This window comes from Primulina tabacum, chromosome 6 (assembly GCF_025594145.1).
Source record: "Primulina tabacum isolate GXHZ01 chromosome 6, ASM2559414v2, whole genome shotgun sequence".
Classification (NCBI taxonomy): domain Eukaryota; kingdom Viridiplantae; phylum Streptophyta; class Magnoliopsida; order Lamiales; family Gesneriaceae; genus Primulina; species Primulina tabacum.
Genome location: NC_134555.1, coordinates 43,367,331 through 43,387,778, shown reverse-complemented (window position 1 = coordinate 43,387,778; position 20,448 = coordinate 43,367,331). Strand labels below are relative to the sequence as shown.

Genomic DNA, 20,448 nt, shown 5'->3' with positions numbered 1-20,448 from the left:
CATAACCGATATAAATTCCAACCTTTCTTTGAGGTCCCATTTTCTTTCGTTGCGGTGGTGCAATAGGCACATACACCATACATCCAAAAATTCTCAGATGAGAAATGTCTGGTTCTTTACGAAATGCAAGCTGCAATGGGGAGTATTTATGATATGCACTTGGTCTGATGCGAATTAATGAAGCAGCATGTAAAATTGCATGTCCCCATATAGAAATATGGAGCTTTGTTTTTATAATCATTGGTCTAGCAATCATTTGCAGACGTTTAATCAATGATTCAGTCAATCCATTTTGTGTATGTACATGAGCAACATGATGCTCAACAATGATTCCCATAGACATACAATAATCATTGAAAGTTTGGGAAGTAAATTCACCAGCATTATCAAGTCTAATTTTCTTGATTGTATAATCGGGAAATTGATTCCTCAATTTTATTATTTGAGCAAGTAATCTTGCAAATGCAACATTTCGAGTTGACAATAAACATACATGTGACCATCTGCTGGAGGCATCAATTAATATCATAAAGTATCTGAATGGGTCCACATGGTGGATGTATTGGTCCACAAATATCACCATGAATACGTTCAAGAAACATTGGTGATTCAGTTTGGATTTTGGCTGGTGATGGTCTTATAATAAGTTTTCCAAGAGAACATGCTTTACATTGAAACTTATTATTCTGAAAGATCTTCTGGTCTTTCAGTGGATGACCATGTGTATTTTCTATAATTCTTCGCATCATTGTTGAACCAGGATGTCCTAATCGATCATGCCAATTGGTTAATATTGAAGAATTATCTACTACCATGTTTGATTCAATGGGACTTATATGTGTATAATGCAATCCAGTAGGGAGCATTGGTAGTTTTTCAATCACATATTTCTTTCCTGATTTATATGTGATAAGACACATATATTTCTCATTCCCTTCATTCATTGTTTGAGTATCATACCCATGGGAATATACTTTAATAAAAATCAACAAATTTCTTTTCGATTGTGGTGAATATAAAGCATCATTGATCAAAAATTTTGTACCATTAGGTAACAAAAATTGTGCTTTACCACATCCTTCAATCAAGTCTACAGGACCTGATATTGTATTCACCGTTGTTTTTGTTGGTTTTAGTTCCAAGAATATCTTTTATCTCGGAGGATAGTGTGCGTTGTACCACTATCGGGTATGCAAACTTCACCTTTGCTCATAGCATTTTCCATATTTGAACTTCAAAAAAAATATGCAATGAAATAAGATTACTGACAATGCATATGTAAATATAACACATATCATAATTGTACAATAAAATATTATTATATAAATACATGAAAAATAAATTATTGTACATTTATATTCTACCATTATATTGTTCATTCTCAGAGAAATCATTGAGAAAATCAGTAGCATCAATATTGTTCATTTCTATCCCACCAACATATTGATCATTTCCAGAGAAATCATTCATAAAATCAGCAGCATCAAAATGAGTTGAATCACTCAAACGGTCACTGCGTTCAGTGAAGTTGGTCTCTTTTTCTTTCCCCTTTATCGATTCTTTATAGAGCTTGCAAAGGTGCTCAGGGGCTCGACAAATACGAGACCAATGTCCTGGAGTGCCGCATCTGAAACAAGAACTTTCAAATCTTTTCGAGTGATTTTCATTAACACTCATGTTCTCATGATGCCTTTTCTGTGGGTGGTTCGTGACGCCCTTTTGAGATGAGTTATAAAAATAACTATCTCTATTGTTTTCAAAACCACGGCCTCGACCACGACCACGACCAATTCCACGTCCACGACCTCGACCTCGACCAAAACCTTGTCTTTGAATTTGATTCTGGTTTCCAGGTTTAAATTCATTTTTACTTACAGCATTTACTTCTGGAAATGCTGTTGATCCAGTGGGTCGGGACTGATGATTTCTCATTAGCAGCTCGTTGTTCTTTTCCGCCACAAGAAGACAGGCGATGAGTTCAGAATATCTCGCAAATCGACGCACTCTATATTGTTGCTATAAAGTTATATTTGATGCGTGGAACGTGGAAAATGTTTTTTCAAGCATTTCCGATTCTGTAACCTCATGTCCACAAAATTTTAGCTGCGAAATTATTCGATACATCGCTGAATTATAATCACTGACTTTCTTAAAATCTTGGAATCTTAACATATTCCATTCATCACGGGCGGTCGGAAGTATAACTTCCCTTATATGTTCAAATCTTTCTTTCAATCTTTTCCACAGAGCCATGGGATCTTTTTCGATGAGATATTCACATTTTAAACCTTCATCGAGATGTTGACGCAAAAATATTATAGCTTTTGCTTTTTCTTGTGATGAAGATATACCATTTTCTTTAATGGTCTCGCTTAGACCCAATGACTCAAGATGCATTTCTACATCGAGAGTCCATGGCATATAATTTTTTCCCGTGATGTCGAGCGCAACAAATTCGAGCTTTGTCAAATTTGACATGGTGATTCTAAAAAAATTACGATGCATTTTATTAGTTAATGAATATTGCAATACAAAGTAATGGATAAACAACAAGTACAAGCATTTGTAAAAATAAAGAAAACACACGAGGAGGATATTTTCCGATAAATAAAAGACTCGTGAGTATGATAACCAAAATAATTAAAAATAACCTTGAGAAAGTCATCTTCTTTTTTCTTCGAAAAATTTGATGAAGAATAATTTTTAGAGAATATGAGAAAGTTGGAGTGATTGAAAGAGTTTGTGATATCATATTTATAGGGCAAAAACCAGCCGTTTTGTTACCGTTTATGACCGTTGGTGTAAAAAAAAATAAATGTATGTATTTGTATAATTTTATGGTAATAATATGTTGTATATAATATTAGTCATGTTTAAATAATTATGTAAATCATATCACATTATTATAATGATGTGTCATAAGTTATTTTGTTTAAAAACCTTATAGGCTTTTATACTTGTCGTATTCCTTACCGGGAGTGTGGGATGTCGTCTTAACACCCTCCTAGGATTTATAACAAGTTTTTGAAAAATTTATTTTTATTATTTTTAATAATAACATTATATTATATATTAAATATATACACAATAAATAAATAACAGTAAAATAAATATTATTACTTTTGTTATCTTTTTCTTCTGTTTGAAGATTGGAAAAGTATAGAGGACTTTTAGAGCTTTGTGCTGATAACGTGTTGTGAAAAGTAAAAATTTATGGTAAAAATTAAAAATCTCAAACTCTCAAAATTTACCAAACTACACACTTTATAATATTTTTCTCTCTACTCAATTATGAATTTCTTCACAAATGGTGAGCCTATTTATAGAATTTCTTTACAAATAATCCAAAAATAAAATACATCATTACCTACATCATCACACACAAATTTATAATTTTTACGACTCTTATTTTCAACATTCAAATATTCAACTATTACTTTTTCAACATTCAAATATATTATTTTCAACATTATAGACCTATAAGTTGTTTTTTTATTTCTCTGGTCTGACTGGTTAAAATCGGTTTTAATCATCTAATTTTTTTTCGATAATTTTCATTGACAGACTTTACGTTCAGAATTTTGATATGATATCGAAAAATTATTGATTTTCTCGGTACTATGTAAATATATCGATAAAATATGACTAAAAGCCAACTAAAAAAATTTACATAATTAAAACTTAACTTCCACAAATTATCGAAAAAAATGTATAGTATCTTCCTTGAATTAAACACTACTGCTATTTTAAAAATATTTTTATTGTTTTATAAATGGAAAAAAATTATTAATGTGTGTTTCAGGAATAGTTGTTCAAACACGTACATATTCTTAAAACGATTTTTAAAAAATTTTGAAAAAAATATTTTAAGAAAAACATTTTATAAGTAATTGTCTAAACGGAAAATGATTTAATTATAAAGAATCTTAATGATTTTAAATATATAATTAATAAAATATATTATTATTATTTAAAATAAATAAATATCTGATAAAACTGGCAAAAGATATCAGTTATCTAATTTCTTGCACACATAGTCGTTTGTCAACTAATTAGTTAATCAAATATAATCTAATCTGTAATTATGGTTATTAATTACACGAGTAGGTCTTTTGTGCGACGGTCTCACGAATCTTTATCTGTGAAACGGATCAGCTCTATCGATATTCACAATAAAAAGAAATACTCTTAGCATAAAAAATAATATATTTTCATTTATAACTCAAATAAGATATTAATCTCACAAAATACGATCCGTGAGACCGTCTCATGCAAATTTTTGCCTAATTTTACATATGTGTGTATATATATATATATATTTAAATAATTTTATTAATCATGATTACATTAATTTGACCTTCACGAATAAATTATTCTAATCCCATAATACTTTTCTCTTACGTTAACTCTGTTGTTATAACAGTATTTTTCATTAGCCCAAGGTGCTCCATTATCCCAAACAATACATTATTTTAACTTCTAAGGTTCAAGCTAATTTCACTTTAGTGCTCATAGCTAGACAAAGTTGCAAGTTGGGCAAGCATTGGATTAAACTACGGAAACTGCGCGTTTAATTAATTATTTAATAATTTAATTTCGAAATTTTCTTTCAGATTTTTGTTTTTAATTAAATATGATTTCTGCAAATTAACGTGGTTTCTACTCTATTCTATCGAAAGTAGAGGGATTCGTGTATGTATTGGTGCGGTGATTATCGCGAGACTGTGGTTTATACAATATTTTTATTTGCAACTATATACTAATACTAAGATCTTTTATCACGCGATACTTGCATATATAATATATATTTAATAAATTTAAAAATAAAATTTATTTTATTCATATTAAAGTTGTATATAAAATATAAATATATTGTTGTAAAATTTTATATATTTTTTAGTTTTGGTTTTATATTATTTTTATTTTGAGATAGATAGATAGATAGATAGATAGATAGATAAAATAATGAATTTACTTAATCATTGTTAGAGAGAAAAAAAGGGAATAGAAAATCTACGTCTATTGTCATTAATATTAAATACTTTGTAAATTTGTAAGGAAAATCGTATTTTTTGGTCTTATAAGTTCATTTCTTTGATATTTCAAGTTTTTGTGTTGTTAAATTTTAATGTTAGTCAATTATTTTTGTTTTTATTAAAATTTTAGTCATAATTTTCGATGTATCGTTAATGTGTATAGTAGTATATCAACGTTGCTAATGAAATATAATTAAAATTATCAAAAAATACATAATTAAATTTGAAAATTGATAATCAAAATTTCATTTTCTCATTCAATGACAGATAATCAAAGTCACATCCGATTAATTTCCCGTTTATTCTATATTTATTTCAATAATATGTATGGTCTGATTGAGTACGTAAGGCTAGCTACTGCAATCCTTCAACCAATTGAAAGTTGAGACGTCCAGAGTGGCCCAGTCCCATTTTTGTCCAAAGTGGCCCAGTCCCATTTTTATTTATTTATATTATATATAGTACGTAATATAATATATATAATATTTTACAAATTAAATCAAATATACACGGGAGAAAACAACAAAAAAAACTAAAAGTTAAAAGCAAAAAAATAAATCAAAGTTTAAGAAAACAAAAAAAAAAGAGGACATTTTTGGAATATTAAAAAGCTTAAGCAAAAACAGGTATTTAAACTGAACTTTTAGACGATAAATATTTTTTTATAAAGAAAAACAAAAATAGACATGATGCCAATTATTTTGTCTAGATTATGTCCATGCTTAATAATAGTAACTGATGTACTTTGAATTGAATGTATTTATATGAGGTACACCATAATTTAAAAATTATCTCGAGAACAAATTGCAATTTGAAATATTGAAATTAAAAAGTATAATATTTATATTATGTAAAGATAATTTCGGGGGCACATATTTGTTTTTATAATTAATTTAATTTATATTTTAAAATAATAATATTATAAAAATATAAAAAACTAAATTTGATTTTAAAATTTTAAATAATGATCATATTATAATAGTGAAAAATATATTAGTATAATTATATAGTATAAGATGATATACAATTATCCAGTTGTGTTTTTTTTTTAATGAAATTATTATCTATGACATATGCAGCTGGTACATCACGTTACCGTCCGGTCTGGTCAAAAACCCTAGGTACTTTCTTCCACCATTGCTGAATTTGCTGTCGCATTTCCGAGAACCCCCCTCTCTCTCGCCAGAATTCTGGTGTGATGCACAGGTATAATGGGCAATCCTTTCAATTTATGTGTACATTGGTTCTTCGCTGTTATTGCGGCTTATATTTCATTCACGTAATCCTGTGATTCTTAGATCTTTTCACCATATAATTCTCGAGTTGTTATCTTTCTGCTACGCTCACACTTAGACGTCTTCTCTAATTATTCTTCTTTGTTATTATTGTGGGTAAACGGCTATGAGTTTTGGGTACGGCCATTAGAGGTTGTTGAGTCGATTCCTAGTTTTGGACTCTACGGAATTTGGGCAATGCAAGTTTGTTTTCAGTTAAGAGAAAAAAGTGTTGACTTTTTTAATCAATCTATAAATTCTAGTTTCTAGGACTGTGCGCCTGGTTTTCTTTGTTTTTTCTCTTCCCGAAATACAGCAAGACCGGGAGCCTTTGCTATGTTACTACCCAATACTCTACTTACTTTCTCAGTGATAATAGAGATTAATGACTTTTCTAGGCTGGTGAAAAGTTGTGATCTTGATAGCGGCTGCTGCTTGTCGATGCCATATGGGATTTTGAGGACGTTTCATTAGGTGTTCTTTGGCCATGGATTGCGATTGAGTAAGATTATGTGATCACGGGCACCCTTATATAGATATGTTAGCAACCTTTTCAATGCTTTAATGTTGTATTTTTCTTGTCTGTTAATCATGTGCTTATTTGAATGTCATCAATATCTAATATCAGGATGACCGGTCAGAGGAATAACTATGGCAAACGACCCCATTCCCAGTCTGATTTTGCCGAAATTGACGGGAATAAAAGAAGAAAATCTGGAATGGATAAAGATCCCTTTCATATTGGTCCTGATGACACTGTGTATCGCTATTTGTGCCCAGGGAAGAAAATTGGAAGTATTATTGGAAGGGGAGGAGAAATTGTTAAACAATTAAGAATTGACACTAAATCGAAGATCCAAATTGGTGAGTCCGTTGCAGGATGCGAGGAACGTGTCATTACCATATACAGTGGTAGCAAGGAGAGTGGTGATTCTGACGGATTCGATAGTCATCTTTGTCCTGCTCAAGATGCCCTTTTTAGGGTACATGATAGGATCATTGCAGAGGATGCGATGGTTGAGGACTCAGAAGAGTACCCACAAGTTACAGTTCGACTTTTGGTACCTTCTGATCAGATTGGTTGCATAATTGGGAAGGGTGGACAGATAGTTCAAAGCATTCGCAGTGAAACTGGGGCACAGATTCGTATTGTAAAGGATGATCATTTGCCAGCATGTGCATTGCGTTCAGACGAACTTGTCCAGGTACTGTGGAATGCGGATGCCCATGCAAAGCCACGTATTCTTTTGTTTATATCTTGGTTAATTATTATTTATAGTTCAGAGCCACGTGGCTGTAGCACTTTTCATATTCTAGCAAGATTACTAATGTTACCTTAGGACGATTTAGGTGATGTATTTCAGTTTGTCTTTTTTAGCGCCCTGTTTCTTATTCTGGTTTGCAATGGTAATTGTTAGATTTTAGATCGACGATGTTCTCAGTTGTGATTGTGTTTTTGGTTCTAGTGCACTATTCATTGTCATTCCTTTTTGTTCATGAAAAATGTCTGTGATTCAACTCAAACCATGTTTTAGTCCAATGACCCTTCCTCTCTTCTTGCTACTCTAGATATCAGGCAATGCTTCTGTGGTGAAGAAAGCTCTGTATGAGATTGCATCTCACCTGCATGACAATCCATCTCGATCTCAGCATTTGCTTTCTTCTTCTGCTCGTACTGGGTATTCTTCTGGTGGTTCAGTTTTGGGTTCTGGTGCTGGTGCTCCAATCATGGGATTAACTCCACTTGTTGGGCTCTATGGGGGATACAAGGGTGAAAGGTCCGAGTGGCCTCAGTCTCTTTACTCAGCTCCTAGGAATGAAACATCTTCAAGAGAATTCTCAATTCGCTTGGTGTGTCCAACTGCTAATATAGGGGGTGTCATTGGCAAGGGTGGCACGGTAATCAATCAAGTAAGGCAAGATTCTGGGGCAACTGTTAAAGTTGATAGCTCTGCTGCTGAGGGAGATGATTGCTTGATATCTATCTCCACAAAAGAGGTAACATATAGTTTAATTATCTGGATCGAGGTTTTGGTATATTAGCTTATATTGTCACAAATTCTTGGGTTTTGTTGGTTTAGATTTTTGAAGATACTTTTTCCCCAGCAATGGATGCTGCTTTACGTTTGCAGCCTAGGTGCAGTGAAAAAGTCGAAAGAGACTCTGGCCTTGTTTCTTTTATGACCAGGTTACTTGTTCCTACTTCTCGAATTGGCTGTCTCATTGGAAAAGGAGGGTCCATAATTTCGGAGATGAGGAAAGTGACCAAGGCTAATATTCGCATACTGTCGAAAGAAAACCTGCCTAAGGTTGCTTCTGAAGATGAGGAAATGGTGCAGGTGAACTGATAGGCATTGTTGTGGTTTTTATTAATTAGCATTAAGTGCACTTTTCTTGGTTCAAGCATAACTGGTGCCAGCTTGTAACCCTTATACTTGTTAAGTAACTGGTATCTTCTTTGGAATGCGTGTGATCACTATTGCATTGCTCAATTTTAAGTTTCTTAAGATTATCTCAACTGCTAGAGTAATTACGAGAATAGTAATGTGGTGTATACTTTTAATGTTTGTGGTCTCTCCTCAGCCTTAGCAGAACTAGTGTGAAATAAAAATAAGCCATGTAAATGAGGGAGAGGAAGCACAATCCATGGATTGGCTAGGACCATAAAAGAAATAAGTGAATGTAGCTGATGTTGTGCTTTACTATTAGCAGATTTCTGGAGATCCTGATGTCGCCAAGGATGCTTTTATACAAGTAATTTCACGCTTGAGGGCTAATGTTTTTGAAAAGGAGGGTGCTATGTCTGCATTTATGCCTTTTGTCCCATATCTTCCCATATCAGCGGATGGTTCGGACAGCTTGAAATATGGAAACAGGGATGCTAAGAACCGTGAGCGAGGGTATTCTTATTCTGGTGGATATGGTCGTACTGCTGACTTGGCACCAGCGGATAGTTATGGTGGTCCTCGGGTAAATTTTTTTTATACTCTCATAACTAAAGCTAAAGCATGAGCATACATCATTGTCCATTTATTTTGTTGTTCTGCATTGTGATCACATTTTCCCACCATCTGCAGAGTGGCGGCGGCGGCAATGCTTATGGAGCATATGGAAGCTATTACGCAGGGCGATCTGTTGGTTCTGGGTAAGATTTGTTGCATTCTTCTTTTTATTCACTTAATGTCTTTGCTCTTTTGGGTTTTGTATCAGAGGTGTAACCAGTTGAGAGCGTTGATTGTGTTCTCCTTGAGACTTTGTGAGGAAAAGCATTTACTGGGATGGATTTCTTATGTCCTTGAGTTTGTGCTAGACTACCTAATAACCTGATTGTTTCTTCTTTATTGATGTGGGCTCTGGGACTTTTTTTATTGTTATTAGGAAAATTGACTTTTTTCCAATCTTCTTAAAATGCATAACTGCCTTATCTGTCATTGAAACGTCTATATGTTCCCGATCCCTGATTTTCCATTCCTTAACCAGGTTTTCTGCACGTAGTCCTGTTTCACGTGGGAGAACCTATGATTACTAGAGCTTTGTAGTAATTACAGGTAGACCATGATATCACTTTTCATTTTTTGTCTCCGCTTGCTTCTGTTGCTGCTTATCTGTATTGAAGTAACACGGCACTGAAGCATTTTGACAAGTTGCCTCGATTGTCATACCGTTGACCCAGTTGACTGATGCTATTCTTTTACCTTTGTTTAATTTCCCTTCACGATATAACAGCTGAGATATCTGAAGCCTGAAGTCAGCCACTTGCCTATAGAAGCCACCCACCTTAACCCAAAGACCAGTTGATAGAGGGTTTCGATTAACTGATGGCCCACCTTGATGGTTTTGTAAATGAGGACCAATATCTGAAGACTCACCCCTTGAAAATGTCAAGTTTTGGCACCATACATCACCAAGCTTAATCTGTATTGCTCCCAAGAACCTGCTGCCAATCTCTGTTTTACGTTTTCCTACTGATGTATCAGACGACTTCATTCTTCTCAGCTGTATGTGTAGGGTGATATATGCTTGTTGGTTTCCTGTAGAGTCGATACTATTTATTTCTCATGTGATGTGTTGGCTTATATGATTGCATCTTCCATCTCCAGCGTATTGAGTATTGCTATTTGAAACTAATCTATTGGCCATTTGACTCCATTATTGTTGTTTATTCTTGGGAAGTCTTTTGTCTATTTTGTTTGGGCTTCAAGGCAATTCTATTTTGTTTGAGAAGAAATAGACTATGATTGGCTGAGGATCTCTTGCCAGCATTCAGTCTTATCGATGAACAAAATCGTTACCTGTCTCTAATTACTCAACATATATATCTGCATTTTAGGTTTAATGGACTGTAGAGACCGGTTGTGATGTCAGCAGGTAAACTTGACACAATATTTTCAGGCATGCGTCTTGCCCATCACAGTTTTGTCTCTTCTAGTGTCCACCATAGGCCTGGTAAGTAGTTAACAACCCCGACCCCCACCCAAATGGTTTTGGTACCATTCCTTCATGCCTAAATCCGTAGATTTATGCATGCATGATTTTATTCTCCTTGTAATTTTATCTTGTATATTACATGCAATTCGTGTCCATATAATATTCGTGCGAAGGTGGTTGTATATTTCCAGCATCATCATATATAGGCTGCCACGCTGAGGATGTTTTCCTAGTACATTTTTATGAGATTCACGGTGAATCAAAATATCCCCGTTGTGGATATTCAGTTAATGCAAGAACAATGTGGCGGGATAAATAGTTATTGATGACGTCGTAGTGCTTGCAACTGAGATGATCGACACACTTGCTCTCATATCAATTGTGCTTGAAGTTGCTTGGCCATGCTCATATCGCGGTTTACACATTTATTTATTTACTTTTTCTCGAGGTATTGAGCAAACAGTTATGTCCCATGTTTTGTATTGTCTTAGAGTTTACGGGGTCATTGTGTTCTTTCGATAGCTCTGAGAGAGTGAGTGGTCGGCCACTTTTATATTTATCGGGTGATACTTCTGTAACTTCCGATATTACATTAAATTAAATGTCTAATTAAGAGGTGATATATTAGAAGCATAGAAGGGTCATCTTTGTTATGGTTTGTGCTTAATTTTCAAACACTTGCTACCATTTTTGGTTTATATAGTAGTTATTGCTTGACTGTGTTATTGTATCATATCGATCAAAATGGACACCTATACAGAGAGAAACTAAAGACCATTTAATTGAGACGCTAGAGAAAATCAAACAACGCACTTTCCTTGTAAAATATACAAGCATGGCTTTGGTAGAAATCCTCCAAAATTTTAAATATTCATCGTAGCAAATGAAGTATTCTTGGTTATATTCTGCAGCACAAAAACCAAAGACTTGCAACATGTATGCTAACTAAGTTGTAACAGAACGTGAACCACAGCATTTGGTGGTGAAAGATCATCGACATCCACAAATCCCAAGATCGATCACATCGAAATGAAAAGGCACAAAATGTAGAACAAAAACAGTAAAACTAAAGTGACGCCACCCTCCAAAGGTACAAGAAGCTCATCAAACAGAGAGAATACCTTCTCTAACAAGAAGGCCAAAGATCAGAGCTAGTGATCCAACCGTGATACACTGTGTGGGAGACGTTAAAGTCTGAGAATAAGCAGAAAGCGTAATTACCGCACCTACGATTCCGATCAGAAACGCGCTTTTGTTTTGATCCATTTCTTTCCCCTGGCTCCTGGATTACAATCAAGATCAGAAGTAGAAGGGAGGGGAATTTGTGGGCATGAGTTCTAATAGTGGAAGATGGAGAATTGAGACTTAAAAAACCTGTCTGAAAGTCCACTCTTCGGGAGCCATGAATCTTTAAATTGTTAGGTGAATTGACTTTTTTCTCCTTGTTATAGTTGACTTTTCTTCTATGAAGGAAAAATTATATATTTCCAATGTAATGAAATTAGAAGTTTATTATTTGTTTTGATTTGTGGTATTAAGTAGGATTTGGGCTGGTGCGGCCGTGTTGGTTGTAGTAACGTGTTTGTGGTTTGCATTATGAGAATGTAAGGGATTTTACAAATTCATCATTTCTCATCTTACTTTTGTATTTTTTATGTTGGGTGTAATAATTGTCTCTGCTTGGTAGACTGATCAAATTGTGGTGTTTGAGCTGCTATGCGGTTTAAAAAAATATTTGAGTTTCATCATTACCACTGGCTATAGTTTTTGGTAAAACGGCAAACGCTCAGTCCTACATTTTAATTAGCTTATTTTGAAGTGCAACTGATTAATTATACAGATCAATTCAGCATCTGACAGAAAAAAAATACAAATGGATGAATTTCACTTTGTGTATAAATATTGTTAAAGTGATGAGCTACTCATCAAACCTCCCAATGATTTGTTTGATCAGGGTGATTAAAAGTCACAAGTGAATACTTTGGTGGAAGAATGTAGATTTAATCGAAATTTTGAATGTTGGAATTTTCTCCCACACATTTTTTATTATTATTATACTAAACCGTTTAATTCGAAAGATGAAATAATAAATTATGTATAATATATTTATGATAAAAATCAATAGTATTTGTCATTTGATAACATAATTCTAAATCGTATATCAGTTAAGCTCCACACATTGATCAATATCTATTCAACGACAATTATTGTTCATCAACATGATGATTGTTTTGTGGGAAAATTACAATTTTAGTATTGGAACTCGATATATTTTTTGTTTTAGTCAGTATAACTTATCAGTTTCATTCATTAATTTGGATTTTTTTTTTGGGTCATTTTTTTGCCAAAATCCGATAACTTTGTCAAATTTTTTTTAGACATTGACGTTTTCCTACATAAGCTCATGCAACGAAAATAAATCTATATTGCATACATTAAAATAAAATCTAAACAAAACATTTCAAAATAAGAAGAAAATAACTGGTTGTTTCTCTTTATTTTTGTTTAGATAGATTTTGATGTGTATAATATATGTTTTATTCTCATTATATGAGTCACGCGGACGAAAAAAGGAACAAAACAAAAGAAAAACCAGATTATTGAAGAAAAAATCAAAATTGACAAATTATATAGAATTAAAACACAAAACAAATCGAACTTACAAAACTAGAATGAATATTTTCTCATTTCTTGTCAACCTAGAATTATGAAAGAATTCATCACCAATATATGCCGCAAATATTCTAACACAAAATTAAGCTCACTAAATATGAATCCACGATGTAATTTGTGCTTTTCAATTATATAATATATTCACATAAGCAAACCAAAACTCATTAAATTTTGGCAAAAATTTGTGTCAGACGATCTCACGGGTCGTATTTTGTGAAACTATCTCTTATTTGGGTCATCCATGAAAAAGTATTACTTTTTATGCTAGAAGTATTAATTTTTATTGTGAATATCGGTAGGATTGACCCATCTCACAGATAAAAATTCGTGAGATCGTATCACAGAGATATACTCTTAAATTTTTACGGGCCGGGTCGAGGTTTTAACATATTTAGAAAACTCAATATATAAAGTTATAAACAATTTATTTTAAAAAAAAATTATTAAGAAGTGGTCATGGCCTTTTCACGGCAGATTGATACACCAACCCGACTCGCGATTGGCAAGAAATATATAATGGTTTAAGTACAGATTGTCGACAATAAAATAATAGAAAAGTGATATATTACGCACTATCCTTGTCAAAGAGATGAACATCGCGCAAACAAATATACATGGATTAGCTAGTTTTCACCAATTTATGCATGTCTCCTCCATTTTTGTGAACAATCAGTTGATTTCTTCCTTAATTACAAAGTCTGAATAAATACTTATCATATCAAATAATAAGATATATAGATAACAAATATATATATAGAAGTATTATGTTTATATATATATATTATACACACACACATACTTTCATGTAACACATATATGTAGAAGTAGAAGTAGAAGTAGAAGTAGAAGTAGAAGTGAAAATTGAAATTTTAGTCATGCAAGTTGGATTGTTTTGATTTTAGTTATGTAACTTGTCAAAGTTTGGTTTTCATATTGTAACTTACTTGGATTTTTTTTGTTTTCGTCATTTTTTTGTCAGAAACCACTAAATCCATCGAAGATAATTTATTTGACATTGATTCTATCATACGTGTCATATATGACCCAAAAAAAAGCTTATATTGTACACATTAAAATATACATAAACAAAAATTAAGGGAAACGACAAACTTTTGTCCTCTCATTTTGAATCATTGAGGTCGTATTGCTTTATTTTTTCATATCTTTTAATTTTAATTCAAGTAATTTGAGTTTTACTCTCTTTACACGTGTCACGTATTGTAGGATCGATGTCAAATAAATTTAGTGGTTTCGGAAAAAAAAACCAAAAAAATCGAAATTATTATATAAAAATCAAATATTGACAAGTTTTAGTACTAACAAAAAAAACCAAGTTACGAAACTAAAATTACAACTTTATCAAGTGTAGAATAACCAATTATTTCCATTTTAGGTAATGGACCAAATCTTTTCCTTTTCATTTTCCTTTTTAGATCTGGGAACTTCTTATAATGGAGTTGGAAAAGTACAGCAGGTGACTTAATTTAATATGGGTCTGTATCAGCTTTAGCAAGTAAATTATTTACTAATCCACGTTTTGTTTCGAGATTATATTCTGCACAAAATCTTACCTGCTACGCAGTTCTTATATCTTTTCGACACATATAAATTCCCATATCAGGCAAAGTATAGAGCACTGCAATTGAATATTACAACAGTTTTTATTTACTAAAAGAACCCTTTTTTTCCCAAAAACTAGGAACGTTTATACTCAAGAAAGATGAAGGAAGGCGTGGTCGAACTCGGTGTGAAGGACTCTTCAGCTCCAAGAACTGGGATGAATCGTGGAGCAGCTGTTGTAGATTTTATCCTGAGAATTGTTGCGCTTATTGCAACCTTAGCAAGTGCTATTGCTATGGGGACAACTGATGAATCGCTTCCGTTTTTCACTCAGTTCATTCAATTTCGGGCTAAATACAACGATCTTCCCATGTTCACGTACGTTATTTATTGATTCATCTGGCGTAATTTATGATAATGATTTTTTTACGTGCATGCATGGATGATGGATATAATCTTGATAGTTTTCCTAATGAATTAATTTATGCAGGTTTTTCGTGGTGGCGAATTCTATTGTAAGTGCGTATCTTGTTCTTTCTTTGACACTGTCCATCTTCCACATTGTAAGAAGTGGAGCACAAAAGAGTAGGGCTGTCTTGATTTTCTTCGACGCAGTAAGATCCCTTTTTCATTCCATCACACACACACACACAGAGAGAGAGATATACATATATTTCTTGTATATATTCAGAATATGTAACAACGATAACCATGACGGAATATTTAAATGAAAAGGAATAGTATACTTAGCACACAAGGGGAACACAAGGACAAATTGGTTCGCCATATGCCAACAGTTCAACTCCTTCTGTGAGCGAATTTCAGGGTCGCTGATCGGATCATTCGCAGGGATGGTAGTTCTCATACTCCTGATCTTGCTGTCCGCTGCTGCTCTCTCGAGACGTTGAATCATCCGGGGCGGGTGATTTATATGTTGCGCGTCATTTCAATTCAGTGTTTGTCAAGAATGCGCGTTTGTTGTTTGTGAAGTAATTATTACATATGGTTTGATATTTTACAGTGTATTAAAATTTAAAAACCCCAGCTGAAGAAGATTGAACTGAGCTTTTTAAGCTGTATTTGTTACGTTGTATCCAATGCATTTATTCTCTCTTTAATATCTTATTAGGCAAAGATTTGTGTATATCTTCTCTCATATAAAGTTGATAGAATAGATATTTTATAAGTCGATATAATTAAATTTTTTATAATTTATATAATTATAATTTTAATATAAATTATGATATTGCATGATATATATATTTCGTTTTTGAGAAAGTTACCATTTTCATAACATATATTTATCTTTTTGTGATTTTGACAATTTAAGTTGTCAAATTTCCACCCTCACATATGATCTTTCAGCATCAATTGACTTTTGGAAATTCAGGTAAACCTGCAAAGACACATTTATATGAGTGATAACACCAAAATTCACTCACCATGCGGGGTTACAAATGTTGATTATTTCCCAAGTGTGAATATTTAGGGGAAAAAAATTTTCAAAGAAAAAATATTTTTAAATGCAGCGAGTTTTGAAGGTTAAAATAATACTGTTCAAAATAGTAAAACTCAACGAAAGCAAGGCAAATTTTTTTTCCAAGAAATTATGTTGAGAAAGTATGTATGTTCCTCTTACATTTTCATTGGTAGATACACTATAAAGAAAGGCCGATGTGAACCAAACAGAGCCTTGACTGTAAGGCATGGTTTCAATCAAGAAAAATCTCTAAATGCTGTACTCCATCACATAGGCAAAGTGCCAAAGAGGCTGCTGCAGTAACGATTCAATATAAATACACGAACCACGTAAAATGCGAATATAGTTCAAGATTTCCAGCCAACTTCAAGATTCATACAGAACTCTATTAGTTTGTCACTTTCGATCGATGAGCGCCACTTCTTGTGCCAGTTCACGATTCTCATGGGGATGAACCAGTAAAGAATAGTATGGTATCTTAATATCTTTTCCATGAATTTTTTTGAGGCGTAAAGCTATCATAGACGTGTTATCATCAAGAGTGTGCCTGATGTAAAGAAGACATGCATACTTATTAAGTTATAAGTCACTGTTGTGCGAGTGCGAGTGCGTTTGTATAGAACTTGGAGGATTGAAGTGTAGTCGCTTGTCATCTTTGTTCCAAGAAATATCTCATAGAACCTCACTGCCGAAGACAACCTTCTTCTTGGTTAGCAGCAGAAGGGAGTCCTTTTGGTAGAAATCCACCAAATAGTTCCCATGCTTTCGAATCAGTGATGGTTTTCCATGAGATCAGCGAGAGTGATCTTACCACAGTTACCAGAGTCCAGCCGTTCAAACTGTTTAGAAATCTGCAAAATGTCCTTCTCGGAAACTTTGCCCATCTCTTTAAGTTTGTATACTATGAACTCTGATTTGCTGCCAGATAACATGTGAAATGTTTAACATGGTACATTTTCTTCGAGATAGAATAAAAGGAGAAATTATACAAGAAGTTGCACTCGTAAAACATAAGCTCGTATGCCATAAGTGGTGGGAAATATATATATTGGCTGAGACACTGAATCAAGAAAGAAGGATAACTTATATTCAAATTTGGACAGTTAATGAGTTCTTTTCCAGTCAAACAATGTCCATATTAAATATGATTGTAAAATAACAAGAGAAACCATAATCCACATCCAATTTGTATGGCAGCTGCCCAAGTTATGAAAAAGAGTGGACCTACCAATTTGATGCCAGTGGATAGACACAAATAAAAAATAGAACAGTTGAAAGACTAATTCATGCAGTAGCAGACAGAACAACCCATAAGGGAAAAATATATATAATCCAAACCGAGTCCAGTTCCAAAAGCGTATAAGTCACGCACGGGAATTATCATACAATTGTAAAACATCAAAACAGTGGTTGAAAACTTACCCAGATTGTAAGTGCTTGTGTGTGTTGGAGCAGGCCATACTAGAAGCAAAAAAAATAAAAATAAATAAATAACTTTCTAGTATATTCTCAGATATGTTGGCATTCCTGCACCATTCCCATTATACTCTTCTAGAATAGGAAATATGTTCGACTTTATAACCTTTTAGTACATATGTTGCTCTAAGAAACTCCCATTCTCATCCTTACGAAACAACACACAAGCATTTTCTTGAGGTCGATGTCATCAACACAATGCGTGACACTAAAGTTGTCAACTAATGAAGAATTTATCATGCTCAAGATGTAATAGCAAATTAGTTAACACATGGAGAGGTAACTAAAATAATGCAAACTGACAATGTAAGTATGGAAGCTTAAATGCATATCATAAATGTCACGTTTCAAGAGAAAAATGTTGTACAGTATTTACTTCCATTTTCATTAAATAAAGAGAGTAAATTCTTTCCAATCTTTATGCACTCAAAAACATTAAGAAATGCATGAAGCTGCCAAAATTGTGGTTAGAAAACCACTTAGCGGTACTATTGTTGATATTCAAACTTCTATTGAATGCAATCAGAAGTGTCCCATGGAAGCTGATCTTGCTTCAACAACAGTAATAATTTTAGACCGAAAAATAACTTCAGAACGAGCAAAGTTAAAAAAAGCTTACGTTACGAAACCGTGGTTATCAATGTCAGCAGCTAGAAACTGAGCTACAGTCATATCTTGTCCAAGCACCCACTTCGCCATACTTCTATTTCGCTTGTCAACTCTTGCTTCAGCCAAGTAAAGAAAAGCTCTAGCAACTGCAACTGTCGACAACAGCAACCAAATTGATGCAAAAACTCGACCACATAAAGAATTGAATGCCCTGTCACCGTATCCAACAGTCGTGACTGACATAACAGACAAATAGAACGAATCCACCCAATCCAGCCTCTCAACGAAATGCATAAAGGCGACGCCAGTTCCAATACAAAGAACCACAACTCCTAAGGCCAACGAAACCTTCATCCGAATCCTCATCCTCCCCTTTTTAACATCTATTATGTAAGATCCTGGGTCATGGGCTCCTCTACTCTTAATAGTCTTCAAAAGATAATTCTCTTGCAAATCAAGCACAAAACTAAGCACCCCGGTCAACAAAATATCTACGAAGCCAAATCCCACAAGCACAAATGTGATAGAGAACAACTTAGTCACAGTACTATCAGGAGTTATATCACCATAACCAATCGTACACATAGTCACAACGCAAAAATACAGAGCATCAACAACAGGGTGTGTCTCAGTTCCTTTGAACTTGTCCTTACTCAAAGAGTACATAATCACACCAAGACTCAAGTATATAATCAAGAGAACAAAACCCTGTCTTATAATTGATGAGTTACCAAATTGGGGTGGCTTCGAACCTGAAGAATGATCGATTTCATTAATAGTAGCCATGGCCGGTGCAGTCTTGGACCTGTGAAGATTGCTCTTTGAAAATGGGTAATCGGGATCAATCAGCCAAGATTGCTGATTATCTGCGTCAAGATTTGATCTTTCCCCATCAACAGTTGATCTTGCATAATCAGGATTGGAAAGTGAAGGTTTTGGGGAGGAAAGGGATAAAGTTAAGGCATCAAGAAGATTTGAAGACGGAGAATCGTTAAGACAACCCAACGAAGATGAGGGGGAGCCAAAAATGAGCATGTCTTTGAGTTCTTTGGTCGAAGGTGTAATGGACAAAGGTGGAATAGTAATTGTAATTTCACTGTCTTCAGGCAAAGGGCAGAGTGTTATTGGTGGTGGTGGTTGGGTTAATCTTCTTTGGTCGAGAGAAGGGAGGAGCGGCTCCTTTTCCATATGCAAATTCAGGGTGGCCGGAATATTCCAAGATTCCGGGTTTTACGCCTGGCCTGTTGTGTGGCAGGGGTGGCTGACAGCTGCCCGAATATTCCAAAGTTTCCCAGGTGATTCTACTGGCACCTGTGGAACTTACACATAAGAAAGGAGAAATTTGTTGAGCACAGATTACAAAAAGAGAAATCTTTGCTGCAGTTCCACGATGGATCGTGGAAGGATGAACTGGAAAGCAATTGCGATTGAGCTTGACAGAAATTAAAGTTATAACTATATAAGGGGCTGTTGTGCAATAAGGAAAAGGATTCACATTGAACCACGTAATTATGCTCGGAATGTTTTTTTTTTTAACAGAAAGGGGCTTATGTTGATTGACTTTGGTGTCGTTTAATTGGGTTCTGTGTGTGCTGTGCTAACATTGCTGCCACATAAAAAATAATTAAAAATGAAAAACGGAGTAAAACTGAAATATGAAAAGTTAAAATATCAAAATCACAAATAAGTAAAAAATACAATTCTCATTTTTGTAAACTATTTTTTCAATGATATATGGAAAAAAATAGTTTACAAAAATAGAAAATTGTATTTTATTTGGAAAAAAAATAATGAAACATATCAAATATTTGATGGACTAAAAATAAACTAACAGATAATTTTTGTTTTCAACCATTGATTTAAAATATAGAGTCTCATAGATTATCAAATAACCGTGTAAAAAGAAAATGAA

The 20,448-nt window shown here is 33.7% G+C and overlaps 2 protein-coding genes and 1 long non-coding RNA gene across 14 annotated transcripts; 1 reads left to right on the top strand and 2 right to left on the bottom strand.

The window, feature by feature from the left end:
* The first annotated feature begins 6,087 nt into the window (after positions 1 to 6,087).
* Positions 6,088 to 11,150, top strand: LOC142549795 (KH domain-containing protein At4g18375-like). 12 transcript variants are annotated; one of them, XR_012821254.1, is made up of 8 exons: positions 6,088 to 6,242; positions 6,939 to 7,515; positions 7,880 to 8,308; positions 8,392 to 8,649; positions 9,023 to 9,280; positions 9,388 to 9,455; positions 9,521 to 9,858; positions 10,037 to 10,396. XR_012821254.1 is itself a non-coding variant. In XM_075658952.1 (8 exons), the coding sequence occupies exons 1-7, from the start codon at positions 6,235 to 6,237 to the stop codon at positions 9,837 to 9,839; spliced, it is 1,647 nt and encodes a 548-aa protein (XP_075515067.1). In that variant the 5' UTR covers positions 6,088 to 6,234; the 3' UTR covers positions 9,840 to 9,858; positions 10,037 to 10,396. The 12 variants fall into 12 exon arrangements, 11 of the variants coding, with proteins under 11 accessions (XP_075515067.1, XP_075515072.1, XP_075515069.1 ...); XM_075658952.1 differs by having other exon boundaries at positions 9,791 to 9,858; XM_075658957.1 differs by adding an exon at positions 6,681 to 6,812 and having other exon boundaries at positions 9,791 to 10,396.
* A 563-nt stretch (positions 11,151 to 11,713) lies between these two features.
* On the bottom strand, positions 11,714 to 12,224 carry LOC142549797 (uncharacterized). The gene is made up of 2 exons (XR_012821255.1): positions 12,113 to 12,224; positions 11,714 to 12,020 (listed from the first exon to the last, which is right to left on the bottom strand). It is a non-coding gene; the product is annotated as an uncharacterized LOC142549797 (long non-coding RNA).
* A 4,328-nt stretch (positions 12,225 to 16,552) lies between these two features.
* LOC142549794 (two-pore potassium channel 3-like) lies at positions 16,553 to 19,991 on the bottom strand. Its single transcript, XM_075658949.1, has 2 exons — positions 18,547 to 19,991; positions 16,553 to 17,369 (listed from the first exon to the last, which is right to left on the bottom strand). The coding sequence occupies exons 1-2, from the start codon at positions 19,722 to 19,724 to the stop codon at positions 17,222 to 17,224; spliced, it is 1,326 nt and encodes a 441-aa protein (XP_075515064.1). The 5' UTR covers positions 19,725 to 19,991; the 3' UTR covers positions 16,553 to 17,221.
* Positions 19,992 to 20,448: the final 457 nt, after the last annotated feature.